A 16,859-nucleotide genomic window follows, 5' to 3' on the forward strand; every position below is an offset into this window, starting at 1 on the left:
GCTCTGTGTCAGTTGCATGATTTTACACTCCTCATCACCTCTGTTTCATTCACCAACATTGAATTCTGCCCCAGTCACCAATCTTTTATTCCTAAGTCCAGAATTTTTCCTTTTCCTCTCTCTCACAACCCACTAGTGGATCATAGGCACTGATGACATTTATAATCACCTCTTTAACTTCCAGCTTCACGTTTATCTCCCTATCAGAAACTCTCTACACCTTCACTACACTCTTACTGTACTCTTCCAACAGAATCACCCCTCCACCATTTCTATTTCTATTCACACCATGATAGAACAGTTTTAACACACCTCCAATGCTTCTGGCCTTAGTCCCTTTCCACTTGGTCTCCTGAACACAATATATCTACCATTCTCCATTCCATCATATCAGCTACAGTGAGGAAAATAAGTATTTGAACACCCTGCTATTTTGCAAGTTCTCCCACTTAGAAATCATGGAGGGGTCTGAAATTGTCATCGTAGGTGCATGTCCACTGTGAGAGACATAATCTCAAAAAAAATCCAGAAATCCCAATATATGATTTTTTAACTATTTATTTGTATAATACAGCTGCAAATAAGTATTTGAACACCTGAGAAAGTCAGTGTTAATATTTGGTACAGTAGCCTTTGTTTGCAATTACAGAGGTCAAACGTTTCCTGTAGTTTTCCACCAGGATTGCACACACTGCAGGAGGGATTTTGGCCCACTCCTCCACACAGATCTTCTCTAGATCAGTCAGGTTTCTGGCCTGTCGCTGAGAAACACGGAGTTTAAGCTTAATATGCTTCTTACAGAGCCACTCCTTGGTTATCCTGGCTGTGTGCTTCAGGTCATTGTCATGTTGGAAGACCCAGCCTTGACCCAACTTTAATGCTCTAACTGAGGGAAGGAGGTTGTTCCCCAAAATCTCGCAATACATGGCCCCGGTCATCCTCTCCTTAATACAGTGCAGTCGCCCTGTCCCATGTGCAGAAAAACACTCCCAAAACATGATTTTACCACCCCCATGCTTCACAGTAGGGATGGAAACGTGTAATTCCAAACACGTTTAGTGGAATTATGACCCAAAAGTTCTATTTTGATCTCATCTGACCACATGACTTTTTCCTATGACTCCTCTGGATCATCCCAATGGTAATTGGCAAACTTAAGACGTGCCTGGGAAACCTTCTGTGCCATGCATGATTTTAAACCATGACGTCTTAGCGTATTACCAACAGTAACCTTGGAAACGGTGGTCCCAGCTCTTTTCAGGTCATTGACCAGCTCCTCCCGTGTAGTTCTGGGCTGATTTCTCACCTTTCTTAGGATAATTGAGACCCCACGAGGTGAGATCTTGCATGGAGCCCCAGTCTGAGGGAGATTGACAGTCATGTTTAGCTTCTTCCATTTTCTAATGATTGCTCCAACAGTGGACCTTTTTTCACCAAGCTGCTTGGCAATTTCCCCGTAGCCCTTTCCAGCCTTGTGGAGGTGTAAAATTTTGTCTCTAGTGTCTTTGGACAGCTCTTTGGTCTTGGCTATGTTAGTAGTTGGATTCTTACTGATTGTATGGGGTGGACAGGTGTCTTTATGCAGCTAACGACCTCAAACAGGTGCATCTAATTTAGGATAATAAATGTAGTGGAGGTGGACATTTTAAAGGCAGACTAACAGTCTTTGAGGGTCAGAATTCTAGCTGATAGACAGGTGTTCAAATACTTATTTGCAGCTGTATCATACAAATAAATAGTTTAAAAATCATATATTGTGATTTCTGGATTTTATTTTTTAGATTATGTCTCTCACAGTGGACATGCACCTACGATGACAATTTCAGACCCCTCCATGATTTCTAAGTGGGAGAACTTGCAAAATAGAAGGGTGTTCAAATACTTATTTTCCTCACTGTACCTCTCTCCCTTTACCAGTCATAGTACCAACATGTAAAGTGCCCACTCTAACCTCCACTCTCCTACACTTCTCCTTTCCCTACTGTCTCTATAGACGTCTTGCTCCTCTCTTTCTCCTTCTTCGTCCAACAGTAGCCCAATTTCCACCGGTACCCTGTTGATCCGGTATGAAATTCTGATTTGTGATCCGAATATTTGATTTGGCACATGTTTTACGCTGGATGCCCTACCACAACCCTCCCCATTTATCTGGGCTTGGGACCAGCATTAGGGGTGTACTGGCTTGTGCAACCCTAATGGTACATGTCCAAACCATCTCAATCAAGCCGCCCTCACCTTGTTTTCCATAATGTCCTACATGCATGGTCTCTCTAGTCAACTGATTTATAATCCTGTTCATCCTCGTCAATCCCAATAAATGGAAAAGCAATAATGGGCTGCCGATGCGTAAAAAAAAAACATTTAGCTCTTACTGCTTATTTGCTCGGTCACAGCAATTGTTATATCATGTTACAGTGAAATAACCTGGTGGGGACTCAGAGTGTTCAAATGGAGCTTTTAGATATGTATCCAAATGTGTGGACTGCTAAGAGAATATTTCTTTCTCGTCCAGTGATGGTAGCTGAAGCAGAGAGAAGCTTTTAAAGCTAAAAAAAAAAATCAATGGGGGAGATGTTGGTTAATGGCGTGGTTCACCCAGGCGTCATTCAATCTAGAACCACCATTGCCGAGTTAGTGGTATCTATTTAGCACGAACATACAGTTCAGCATCAGTTCAGCATTAAGCAGAACATTTTGAGAGGAATAAATGATGGAAGAATCTTCTGACTCGAATTTGCCACAACAATCGTGGTCTTATTTCGAAAAAAAAATTTAGTAGTGGGAAAGAAGGTTTTTGGGCTCATAATAATAAATTTTATATTAATCAGTGTGTTTTAATAAATGTTATAATTAATATTTATATAATTCTATTAATAAATTGAGGTGCTACGAGTAACAGCATCTTTACACATAAACGGAGTTAATTGAGCAAGAGTCTTGTGATAAAAATGATAGTAGCACATTATAGACATGATTTATTATTATAGTACTTGGATACTAAAGTTGAAGGTAAATAGTTTTGTACTTTTATTCAAGTAAAAGTTTAATAGGAACACTTTTACTTTTACTGGAGTAATATTTACCTAATAAATCTCTACTTTTAATTCAATTCAATTCAAATAATTTTTATTTGTATAGCACTTTTAACAGTAAACATTGTCTCAAAGCAGAAAATGTGGTGTTAAAGAATGAATAAGAATGGGTCTTTATAAGTGTAAGTTTGTCCCTGATGAGCAAGCCGGTGGTGACTGTGGCATAGGAAGAATTCTCCGTGATGGCATAAGGAAGAAACCTTGAGAGAAACCAGACTGAAGAAGGAACCCATCCTCATCTGGGTGGCACCGAATGTCTATTTATTACAGATTAACAATGTTGAGGTGCGCAGTGATGGTGAACTGTAGCGCTGTGTCAGTGTAGCAGATTGTTGCCATTAACTACATTTCCAATCCGAATCCTTAAAGCTCCTGTTCTTACTTGGTAGGCACTCAGGGGCATGTTTAACTCGTCTGAGAGAGAGAGAGAGCGAGCGAGCGAGTGAGAGAGAGAGAGAGAGAGAGAGAGAGAGAGAGAGCACCTTTGCACCTGTATTATATTATCCTGTTTACATGCTATCTTTTGCACCTCTTGACTGCTGCTGTTTTTTGCACTGCATTGTGTCTGTTTATATATACTCCCAGTTATAGTTTTTACAGTTCTCCTCGCACAGTACTGTATAATCAGAGTATACAGTAGGTTTACTGGTCCGCGCTATCTTGGGTTTTGTGTCTTGTCTTGTGTTGTCTGTCTGCACTGTTTTTCGTCTGCACTGTTTGCACTAGGTTGCACTCGATGCACTTTACGTAGCTTGTGTTGTGTTGTATCTCTATGTTGTTGTTTATAGTAGCACCAGGGTTCCGTTGTCTCGTTTTTACTGTGTACTCTGTACCACTGTGTATAGTAGAAATGAGAGAGAGTGTGTGTGTGTGTGTGTGTGTGTGTACTTTTACTCAAGTACATGCTTTGAGTAGTTCGACAACCACTGCATAAAATCCGACTTTTTACGTGATTACTTTTTGTGATCTCGACGCATATACATACATGTTTGAAAGACATAAATCATACACACTGTGCATAAAAATCGAATACGCTCATAAGTCATTTATTTGAATCGATGCTTGAATAAATAAACCCATTACACGGTTATTTATTTAGTTAAGGTGGATAAATCATATTTGAGTAAAGTACGTCTATTGAAAAATATATAAAAGTTAACAATTTCTGATATTCTGGAAACATTTACTTCATGTGGCAGTGTGGCTTGGTGCATCGGAGAAGAGTAGGCGGATCCAAAACACGCTACGAATGTTGAACACGAAAATCGTGGTGCTGTCAAATCCGCTTAAGAAATAGCGGGGACGGGGAGAGAAACCGCAATACAATACACATCACATTTTGTAGCCTGCAACTCTTACAGAAGAGCAGATTTAAACTGCGACCATGGCACTGGAAAGTTTTGAGGATGAATTTTGCGGCATCAAGGACGAGTGTACCCATCTTCATTCATCAAGCGTCTGCCAGAAGAGTTGCAGAAACTGCAACATTTTCTTCGGCTTCTTCCTCGTGTCCCTCTCACTGCACGTTGTCACGCTTTCGTGCGTTCTGGACCTACGATCCGAGTGGAAACGAGAACTTCTCACGAGACACGACGAGCCGGTTAGCGTCGCTGCAGGAGATATGGAGAGAAGAGCGGATCCAAAAGAACTAATATTCAGTTTATATGTAAGCCAAATTCTTGTCTAGAATTACCTACACTAATATCACCGCCCTCACCAAATAGATATTTCACTAGATTTTATCTATCGGCTTCCTGTTTTACTTTTGGTGTGGTTGTCTTTTCTTCCTTATGTTTTTTTTTTTTTTTTGCTAATCATTTATATCTTCAGGTTTCTGCTTTGAATCATTGGCACACATGATTGTCGACAAGTGTTATATAATAACATTTATGTTGATCCATTAATACCATTCTATTAATAGTATCAGTATCTAGTAATAGTTCATTTTGATGGATTTTAAAGTTGGACATTTGTATACTCAGGTGCGTTTACATTCCCTTCTGTATATTTCTGTTGTGCAGTCACTTTTCTGTTTTGAAGCTTTTGTTTGCGTGTCATTAGTGTTAATGAATCGTCTCCTATAGCCTGACTCAAATTTTTGCTCGAATTACTTTTCGTGAATACTACCATTGACTTCCATTCTCGCAAGTGTCATGCAACTCATTATTGGGAAGACACACGACCTTCTTTTGGATAGCTGTCAAAAATCAATCAAAGAAAAGATGCTGGGCTTTAATGTTTGCCAAGAGATAAAAAAAAAAGAAAAATAGGGTGAGGTAAAATGTAAGCTTAGTAACTAGTGTTTAATTTTTGACAACCAGTTTACTATATGTTGAATACTATACTGTCAAATGACAGTAATATCAAAGAATGCAAACAAAATAAATACACCCCTGAGACCTAGGCATTAGCAAAGGTGGAAAGGGTACTAAATACACCGTTCAAATAAAGGTACTATTATTTTGGTGAAATTCCATAAAAATATAGTAAAATAAAATTACAGTCTAAATATTACTAATATTATTATTAGGATTACATTTATACCAGCACTTTCTTCTATTGTAAAGTACAAAATGCAATAACAAAATAAAACATGTTGACATAAATTTTACACAAAATTTTAAATAAATTAAATGCAAAAATAATTAGGAAAGTATAATGTTCCATTTTAGTGCAGCCCATTCTATAAAATAAACAATTTACAAACAATACAACCATTGATGGCATATATTCTGCATAAATTATGGATTCTGTAAGACCATACTTATAAACATGACTATGAAAAATAGTAAAAGGTATGCCTATAGTGTAGTCAACATCATTTTCCTATATAGTTTGCTGTTGGATGACGTACTTACCGTTAGGCCATATATATTTAGACAAAAGATATTCAAGATACTTTTGTTTAATAAATGAGTTTTCACATGTAAATTAGCTAGTTACAACCAGGTTACTTGTGCCAGGAACAGTGTCATGCACCAATGTGTTTTTTGGCTAAATTAAGCAAAGCCTCTTACTAAATTATGCAGATTTTTTTAACTTCCAATGCAACATTACAGCTACATATAACTACATACAACCGATCTCTACATGCTTGTTCATGTTTGATGTAAAGTTTCTAAAAGCTGATAATTTGCTATCTGGGCAAATGCAGCTTACACTACATAATAAACCTGTTGCCTTTCCTTCGTTTGAAGCCAAAGTGGTTGATTAAATATGGCCAAGGCTTCACTTCATTTCTTTCCATTTCAACTTGAGCAGAATTTGATGGGGTTTATCTTTAAGTTGGGTCTGCAGTCTGCAGTAATGCTGTCTGGACTTTCTGTCTTCAACTTTTTTGAGACTTTATTGCAGTAGTTTTTAGGGCCCAATTATTTTCTTTTTTATGTACATTTTTTTACTTAATAATATATGTGATTTGCAATCACAAAAAGTACAATAATTCAAACAAATCCTGTTCAGGTAAAGTTAAAATGACACATTTTAAAAACACATCTGGACATAAAGTACTTTTCCATTAACAGTAGCTGCCTCTCTGGGTGTGCCAAACCAACCTCTGGTGTTTGTTGCCAAAAAGCTCTATTTTGGTTTCATCTGGCCATAGAAACAAATACAATTTGAAGTTCCAGTAGTGCCTGGCAAACTGAAGATGCTTGAGTTTGTTTTTAATTTAGAACAAAGTTGTTTCCCCAACCCTTCTAAAAAAAACATGCATGATGCTGGATTGTTTTTATTTCAGCTTTGATCCTCAGACTTTATTTGAGCTCGATTCACCTTCTGCCAGTTTTGTAAAGCTCTATCTTTTGCCCCACAGCTTTGATAAACAAGTAGATATTATATTACTGATCATATGACAACATGGTTATAGAAGCTTTTAATGGTATAAACCATGTCACTGGCCGTATACCCCAGTGTAAATCAGTGCTGTTATGTGATTCCCATCAAAACTGCTAACAATAGAAAGCATGATTGAATGGAAAAGAATAAAGTTTCAACAACACACAATATAAAGAAAATTACAGAAAAGGTCTAAGGCTGTACAGGCAACACAACAATAATATAATCTTTATGCACGATTTGTAGGTACAACAGAATTTGCTTATGCAATGGAACATTGTCAAATTCATCATCAAGATTTTGCAAAGATCAGGATGACCCTTCTAAGTTGATAAATAGACCAGGACCACTTATCAGGGAGGCTACCAAGAGGCAAACAGCAACACTAAAGGAACTACAGGAATATATATTTGGAACAAAGCCAATACAGAACATCAAATGAGGAACAACAATGGACCAGACAGAGCTCAGACCTGAATCCCATGGAAAAACCTATGGAATGACAAATAGCTATACTCAAGGATCACCTCATAAATTAAAGGAACATGAACATTTTTGCAAAGAAGAGTAGGATAAAATAGATGTTGAAAAAGACTAGATGTGTAAAGTTAATAGAGACTAATTGACTTGATGGCAAAATAAGGGTTTGCATCTTGAGGTTAAACCCTCTGAATTTACATTTATTAAGGCATCTCTTGATTGTAAACTTAGACCACAATATGCACACCTTCTCATGATATCCATGTACATCCTATTGAAATGCACAGGGTTTCTTCTTGAAGCAGATTGTGAAATACAACCTTGTTTTTTTATCCAATACACAGATGCTAATACTCAGGTTGCATAGTCTAGACAAGTTGTTCTATTTTCTTGCTTTGGGTCACTGTATGTGCCAGTGCTCTGCCTATTTACTGTGTTTTACTGTCTGCTGGGACCTTAGCCAACCTCCAGTCTCACAATAGTCAGTATCTCACAGACTGAAATGAATATCTATTTTTATATATGTGACGAAAATGCATATAATTTAATTTGACATCAGGCAACATATATTTGTGGTATATTGAAATAATGCACCTCACGGCAGTGCAGATTAAACTTTCAATTTACCCATGGGAAACAGGTGCCTATTTATTATTCACAGGGATCAACTTGGTTTTACCATTTGATAAACTTGATACTGGCCTATTTGGAAACCAGGTATTTTATTCATATTTGAATATGCCAGAAATCCTGAGACTGAATTTACTTATTGGATGGTTTACAATTTTACATTTGTGCTTGTGTGTCTGAAATATTAATTTAAGATTTCTTCTTTGTATCATGCTTACAGTGGGGAAAATAAGTATTTGATACATCAGCATTTTTATCATTAAGGGGATTTCTAAGTGGGCTAGTGACACAAGATTTCCACCAGATGTAGCCATCAAGCCAAATATTAAATTCATAAAATGAAAACAGAACATTTAAGTATACAAGTTGAGTCATAATAAATAAAGTGAAATGACACAGGGAATAAGTATTGAACACACTTTATTTAATACTTTGTAGAAAAGCCTTTGTTGGTGATTACTGCTTCTAGACGCCTCTTGTATGGAGAGACCAGTCATCTGCATTGCTCAGGAGTGATTCTGGCCCAATTTTTCCACACAAATGGTTTTAAATCTTGAAGGTTCCTTGGGCCTCTTTTATGAACTTTGATCTTCAGTTCTCTCCATAGATTTTCTATGGGATTTAGGTCAGGTGATAGACTGGGCCATTCAAGCAACTTGATTGTCTTTCTTTGAAACCACTTTATTGTTTCCTTGGCCTCGTGCTTGGGATCATTGTCTTGCAGAAATGTCCACCCTCTTTTCATTTTTAGCTTTCTGGTAGATGGCAGCAAATTTTTATCCAGAATGTCCCGGTGCATTTCTCCATTCATCCTGCCTTCAATAATATGAAGTCTGCCAGTACCCCTTGCTGAAAAGCAGCCCCAAACCATGATGCTTCCACCCCCAAACTTAACTGTTGGTATGGTGTTCTTGGGGTGGTGGGCAGTGCCATTTCTTCTCCAAACATGGTGTGTAGAATGACTGCCAAAAAGTTACATTTTGCTTTCATCTGACCATACTATAGTCTCCCAATAATCCACAGGCTTCTCCAAATGCTCTTTCGCAAACTTTAACCGAGCCTCAACATGCTTTTTGTTCAGCAATGGAGTCTTGCGTGGTGAGCGTGCATGGATGCCATGGCGGTTCAGTGCATTGCTTAAAGTTTTCTTTAAAACAACAGTACCTGCTGATGCAAGGTCTTCCTGAAGTTCTGCCCGAGTGGTTCTTTGCTCTTGGCGAACTCTCCTGATTATTTTTTGGACTTCTCGGACAGGGATCTTACTGTGATCTTACAGGGAATACTTATTTTACCCGCCGTATATCTAAACATTTAGAATTTGCAAATGGTGGCTAAGAAGTTTACAAGCAAAAACACTGATGTTTCTTTGACAAATTATCAAAGTGGATCTTATACTGCAAGAAAATGTATTGTCTTGTTTTATCAAATCATTTAAAAAAAAATTTTTTACATGCAAAACAAAAGTAATTTGAAAATGAAATGACATATTAAAGAAAATAACATTATTCTGTTTTAAATGCCAATAAAAGCTAGTATAGTGCTAGAAAAGGGTAATGGTATGGGGTTGCTTTTCAGAAGTTGCTTTAGAGCTAGGCTCCCTTACTTCGATTGAAGGCAAATCTTAATGCTTCAGATTTATTTAATAAAAATAAAAATAAAAATCTAGCCAAAATTGAGAATCCATGTGTAAAAAACCTAAATGTGTACACCTAATAATTTAATAGTTTGTATAACCATCTTAAGCAGCAAACACTTAAAGTAATTATTTTCTACTTGACTTTATCAGTCTTTCACATTGTTGTATAGCGGGGGTTGGCCCTTGACTGGTTGGAATAAAAACTTGCACCCACACCGACCCTCTCTGGAAAAGATTGGACACCTCTGTTGTAGAGTAATTTTGGTTCACTGTTCTTTACATCATTGCTTCAGTTCACTGAGGTTTATTGAGGACCCACACAGCTTTCTTAAGGTCCTGCCATAGCATAACCAGTTGGGTTGAGGTCTGGATTTGGCCATTGCAAAACCTAAATTCTTTTTCAGCCATTCTGCTATAGATTTGCTCATATACTTTGGATTTGAAAGAGGCAGATTTAAAGGACAGAAGGATATGGAGACAGATGGTCTGCTGTGGCGACCTACAATGGAGGCAGCATTGAACACAGATGAGACAAAAGTGGAGATGTTTGGACATTGGTCCTGTTGGATGACCCAATTTTTGCCAAGCATAGCTGTCAGATAGATGGCCTCACGTTTGACTCTAGAATACTTCGACATACAAAGAAGGCTATGGCCAGGCTTCTGGTACCTGTGAGGTACCGCTTATAAACAAATTTTTTTAATATTGTTCATCCTTGTCACCCAATGAAAATGGAAGCATCTTCGACCTTTTTGTTCCACTTTCTGTCTTTTTGTCAGTGCCACTGTCTCCATACCATACAAGATAGCAGGCCTCACCATTGTCTTATAAACTTTCCTCTTCACTCTTGCAGATACCATCTTACAAATCACTCCTGTCATTATTCTCCACCCACACCTTCCTGACTACACTCTTTTCTTCACTTCTCTAACACACTTCCATTACTTTGCACTGCTGACCCCAGGGAATTTAAACTCCTCCACCTTTACTACCTTTACTCTTTGCACCTGCACCACTTTACTGCCTTTTCTCTCATTTACACACATATACTTCCATTCCCCTTCTCCCCAGCGCATACCTTCACCTCTCCAGGCTCATCTTAAACTGCTCCCTACTCTCATCACAAAATCAACCGCAAACATCATAGTCCATGGAGATGCCTGTCTGACCTCGTTTGTCAACCTGCCCATCACCACTGCAAACAGGAAAGGTCTCAGAGCCAATCCTTGATGCAATCCAACCTCCACCTTGAACCAGTCTGTCATTTTTACTGCACACTATTCACTGCTGTCACACTGTCCTCATACATGTCCTGCACCACCCTCACATACTTCTCTGCTAAACCTGACTTCCTCATACAATACCACAACTCCTCTCTCAGCACCCTGTCATACACTTTCTTTAAAACGCAAAATGCAACTCCTTCTGACCTTCTCTATACTTCTTGACCAACATTCTCAAAGCAAGTATTGTGTCCGGGGTGCTCGTCATTGGCATTAAACCATACCTGATGCTCACAGATGGTCAACTCTCCTCTCAGTCTTGTTCCACTACTCTTTCCAATTATTTTATGATGTGGCTTATCAACTTTATTATTTTGTAGTTACTGGAGGTCTGCTCATTCCCATTATTCTTAAAAATTGGTACCAGCATACTTCTCCATTCCTCAGGCATCCTCTCACCTTCCAAAATCTTGTTTAACAATCTTTTTTAATCAAACTCTACTGCCACCTCTAATAAACATCGCTAGGCTTCTACTGGTAAGTCACCTGGGCCAAACAACTTTCCACTCTTCTTTCTCTTAATAGCGGCTCTTAGTTCCTCCTTACTAATACCAATACCCTTCCTGCTTCACCATCTCCCCATCATCCAAACTTTTTCTCTCTCATTTTTAATGAGAATTTTAATTCATCAGCTTCTCAAAATAATCCCTCCACGTTCATAACACACTCTGCTCAACTTTCCATCTGCACACTTTTTTTGCCTTAACTTGAAGCACATTCTTCCCAAATCAGTCCCTCTGTCTGGGCAATCGGTCAATTTGTTTTTCTTAATGTCCAATTTGTCATACAGCTCCTCATTTGCCTTTTCCTTAGCTCTTGCCACATTCCTCTTCAACTTTTGCAGCATCTACTTGTACTTATGTCTACATCTCTATGCTAAACCCAATTCAGTTTCGCCAACTTCTTTCTCCTTATGCTTTCCTGCACATCCTCATTTCACCACCATGTCTCATTGTCTTTCTTTCTCTTTGTCATACCAAGTACCTTCCTAGTTGTCTCCCTTGTCAATTCTGCAGTAGTTGCTCAATCATCCAGTACCTCTTTGCCACTACCTACCCCCTGTCTGAACTCTTCCCTTCCTCTTTTCATTTCCATCATCTTATTCTTGTTTTGGTCCTCACTCTCCTCTTCTTCTTTACCTCTGAAGCCATCCTACAGACCGCCATCCAATGCTGTCAAGCTACACTATACTCTGCCAACAACTTACATCTCCAATCTCTTTCAGGTTGCATTTGCTGCACAGAATACAATCCACCTGTGTGCATCTTCATCCAGTTTTTTTTTAAAGAAAACTTTATTAATCTGAAATAGAAAATTATTTATTTTGCAGCTTCACATTCATCACCCTATCAGAAAGTCTCTTCACCTCCACCACACTGGTACTGTACTGCTGAGTATTTAGTAGAAGCACCGTTTTGATCTAATACAGCCATGAGTCTTTTTGGAAAAGATGCAACAAGTTTTTCACACCTGGATTTGGGGATCCTCTGCCATTCCGCCTTGCAAATCCTCTCCAGTTCTGTCAGGTTGGATGGTTAACGTTGGTGGACAGCCAATTTTAGGTCTCTCCAGAGATGCTCAATTGGGTTTAAGTCAGGGCTCTGTCTGGGCCATTTAAGAACAGTCACGGAGTTGTTGTAAAGCCACTCCTTCGTTATTTTAGCTGTGTGCTTAGGGTCATTGTCTTGTTGGAAGGTAAACCTTTGGCCCAGTCTGAGGCTAAGAGCACGCTGGAGAAGGTTTTCATCCAGGATATCCCTGTACTTGGCGGCATTTATCTTTCCCTCGATTGCAACCAGTCGTCCTTTCCCTGCAGCTGAAAAACACCCCCACAGCATGACGCTGCCACCACCATGCTTCACTGTTGGGAGTGTATTGAACAGGTGATGAGCAGTGCCTGGTTTTCTCCACACATACCGTTTAAAATTAAGGCCGAAAAGTTCTATCTTGGTCTCATCAGACCAGAGAATCTTATTTCTCACCATCTTGGAGTCCTTCAGGTGTTTTTTTTACCAAACTCCATGCAGGCTAACATGTGTCTTGCACTGAGGAGAGGCTTCCGTCGGGCCACTCTGCCATAAAGCCCCAACTGGTGGAGGGCTGCAGTGATGGTTGACTTTCTACAACTTTCTCCCATCTCCCGACTGCATCTCTGGAGCTCAGCCACAGTTATCTTTGGGTTCTTCTTTAACTCTCTCACCAGGGCTCTTCTCCCCGATAGCTCAGTTTGGCCAGACGGCCAGCTTTAGGAAGGGTTCTGTTCGTGCCAAACGTCTTCCATTTAAGGATTATGGAGGCCACTGTGCTCTTAGAAACCTTAGGTGCAGCAGAAATTTTTTTGTAATCTGTGCCTTGCCACAATTCTGTGTCTGAGCTCTTCAGGCAGTTCTTTTGACCTCATGATTCTCATTTTCTCTGACATGCATTGTGATCTGTAAGGTCTCATATAGACAGGTGTGTGGCTTTCCTAATCAAGTCCAATCAGTATAATCAAACACAGCTGGACTCAAATGAAGGTGTAGCACCATCTCAATGATGATCAGAAGAAATGGATAGCACCTAAGTAAATATGTGAGTGTCACAGTGTCACGCGGCGTAGATGGAGGCGGAGGCAGAAATAGAAGCCGGTGTCTTTATTAAACAAAACAGGCAAAGCCAAAACAAAACACCCGCAGCGCGGGATAAAACCGGCAAACGGAAGTCCGAAATACAAATGATAAACAATAATATCCATCAGGGTGTCAGGGTATCCCATGGGAAGACAGCCCCTGAAGGGGGCGTGGCAGGGGGATTCCTGAGACATGCCCCCCCCCCCCGACGGGGCGGCACCGGACTCCCCCAACCCACAGAAAGCCCGGAGGGCCGGGGCACTCGGAGGACGGCCCCCCTGATCGTCTAGGGCCTAAAGGGACCAGGTAGGAACCGCCACGGAGCCGGGGAGAGCCGGGAAGGACCTAAAGCGGAGCGACCCCCTGCAAAAAGAGCCAGAAGGGGACCATGGACACCGCTGGACCTAGGAGCGGAACACATCCCAACGCTGCGGCCAGAAACGGAGCGAAACCCCTGGCGTCGACTGGAGACGGAGAGACGTCTCCTACGGGGACCAGGAGCTGCACGTTGCACTCAGGGGAGTCTGGAGGCGGAGCAACGCCCTCAGTGGAGGCTGGTAGCTGCGAGACGTCCTCAGTGGTGGTCTGAGGAAGCGGGCTGGCCACCACGGAAACCCGGAACGGATCGGCTGCCCCCGTGGAGGCCTGGAACGGGGCCCCTTCCACCGCATCGACCGGGAAGGGCGTGACGTCCCTGGTGCTGACCTGAGGCTGGGCGATGTCCTAGCCGGAGGTCTGGACCGGAGCCTTCTCACCCACGGGGACCTGGAAGGGACAGACCGCCGGAGGCGGGGGTGAGCAGTCAACGAGGCTTACCGGCTGGTGGACCCCCTGGATGGAGGCCGGAGACGGAACGAAGACCCCGGTGGTCTTCAGAGGCGGAGCGCCCTTCTCGGTGGGGAACCGGAAATGGATGGTGTTGACGACCCCGACTGGAGGTTGGAGGACGTACTCGGCGGAGTCAGGAGGCCGAGCGACGCCCTTGGAGGACCCCTGGAGTGCTATGTGGGAGGAGCTCGGGAGCGAGAAATCGCCGTGGGAGGAGATCGAGAGCAAAACGTCGCCCGGAAAGGAGCTAGGGAGCGAGACGTCGCCCGGAGAGGAGCTAGGGAGCGAGACGTCGCCCGGAGAGGAGCTAGGGAGCGAGACGTCGCCCGGAGAGGAGCTAGGGAGCGAAACGTCGCCTTCTGTAGGACTGTGCGGCGAGCCGTCGCCTTCTGTAGGACTGTGGGGCGAGCCGTCGCCTTCCGTGGAACCCGGGGCCAGCGGTTCGACTTCCCTTTCGCAGTCCTGGAGCCGGTGTGAGTGCACAGGGAAACCCCTGGGTGGAGAGGAGCTTACGGGGACGTGCTTGGGCTTAACAGATCTCTCCTGAGAGTTTTGGGGCGGAGCTGAGTTCCCATGGAGGCCGAGGAGTGGCGAGGGGCTCGCCTGGAGATCCACGAGCGGCGAGGGGCTCGCCTGGAGATCCACGAGCAGAGCAGAGCTCTCCTCTGGACATTGGGGCCGAGCGTAGCACTCCTTGGGACACTGGAGCGGAGCGGATCTCACGGGGTCGTTTGGAGGCGGAGAGGAGCTCCCTTGAAGAACCTGGAGCGGAGAGGCGGAGCTCTCGGGAGGAGCCTGGAGCGGAGAGGCGGAGCTCTCGGGAGGAGCCTGGAGCGGAGAGGCGGAGCTCTCGGGAGGAGCCTGGAGCTGGCGGAGCTCTCTGGAGGGACCTGGAGCTGGGCGGAGCTCTCTGGAGGGACCTGGAGCTGGGCGGAGCTCTCTGGAGGGACCTGGAGCTGGGCGGAGCTCTCTGGAGGGACCTGAAGGTGCAGCGAGCCACCAGGAACCTGCACAGACCAACACGAAACTACACACACGTACATCTAATAACCGACAGTTCGTGAAGGTCAGCGTGGGGTTTATATGGGTGGCGTAAGGGGAAACGGAGATGAGTCTCAGCTGCTCTTCGTGAAGCCCGTTTGCGAGCAGCTGCATGCGGGCGGGGCACGCACGAGAACAGGAGCGCGGTGCGTCAGGGAATCCCATGGGAAGACAGCCCCCGAAGGGGGCGTGGCAGGGGGATTCCTGACACACAGCAAAGGGTCTGAATACTTAGGACCAGTGTTGGGCAGTAACACGTTACTTTTGACAGTAACTAATACTGTAACGCGTTACTTTTAAAAATAAAGTAACTTCGTTACCGTTACCGTATGGTGCGTTATCCGTTACTTTTTTAAATTAATAAATTTTGGCTGAAGTGTAGACTACAGTCTAACCTGCTTACAGCAGCGTCGCATTGCAGGATTGGTGGATAAACCACTGTAAACAGGAAGAAGACGCATTGTAGGATTGGTGGATGAACCACTGTAAACAGGAAGAAGACGCATTGTAGGATTGGTGGATGAACCACTGTAAACACGAAGAAGACGCACTGTGGGCATGTCTCTGTTTATTCAGGTCTGTGCGGCAGTAATGGCGAGTCGAGGCGAGAGCAAGACGAGTTTCTCAAAGTGGAAATATGCTCATTATTTCAAAGACAAAAACTTTTTAAGCTGTGTCTTTCTGGTTCGAAGCTCGTATCTACTGCGATAAACAGCAACTCCAATCTCCCGAAGCTCCTTCAGAATCTACATGCCTCGACGAAGCTAGAAGCTAGAAGCTAACCCAGTGTTCTGTTTTCATACTTCAGCTGTGAAAGGAACATTTTTAAGAGCTCAACACAACAGCAGAAGCCACTTTAGTTTTTGATTGTGAATATATTATTCAGCTTGTTATTTATTTCTGAAATCCTTGTGATATATTTAGTTTGTGTTGGTCTGACTTCAATAAAATAGTTAAAAAATTACTGTGTTTTGTGTTTGTATAGAACATAACGCATAAAAGGGCATTAATGGGAACATTAAAGAACGTTCTTTAAAAAAGTTACTAAAAACTTACTTTTAACAGTAACGCGTTACTTTTTGGTGAAAGTAATCAACAAAGTAACGGAGTTAATTTTTTAATTAAGTAACGAGTAACTGTAACTAGTTACTATTTTTTAGTAACGAGCACAACACTGCTTAGGACCATGTGATATTTCAGTTTTTCTTTTTTAATAAATCTGCAAAAATGTCAACAATTCTGTGTTTTTCTGTCAATATGGGGTGCTATGTGTACATTAATGAGGAAAAAAAATTAACTTAAATGATTTAAGCAAATGGCTGCAATATAACAAAGAGTGAAAATTTAAGGGCGTCTGAATACTTTCCGTACCCACTGTATATCTGATGCAGAGAAGCTCGACCATGCATTCATGACCTCCAGA

At 42.0% G+C, this 16,859-nt stretch overlaps 1 protein-coding gene across 2 annotated transcripts in view; it reads left to right on the forward strand.

Moving 5' to 3' along the window:
- Positions 1 to 4,324: 4,324 nt before the first annotated feature.
- Positions 4,325 to 16,859, forward strand: part of LOC310736677 (uncharacterized protein) — a 39,353-nt gene continuing 26,818 nt past the window's right edge. For both annotated transcript variants that reach the window (XM_083560433.1, XM_083560434.1), the window contains exon 1: positions 4,325 to 4,758. In XM_083560433.1, coding sequence (XP_083416559.1) covers positions 4,477 to 4,758 — 282 coding nt within the window. In that variant the 5' untranslated portion in view covers positions 4,325 to 4,476. The remainder of the gene's footprint in view (positions 4,759 to 16,859) is intronic.

The sequence above is a fragment of the Silurus aristotelis genome (assembly GCF_946808225.1).
Source record: "Silurus aristotelis genome assembly, chromosome: 14".
In the NCBI taxonomy this organism is placed as follows: domain Eukaryota; kingdom Metazoa; phylum Chordata; class Actinopteri; order Siluriformes; family Siluridae; genus Silurus; species Silurus aristotelis.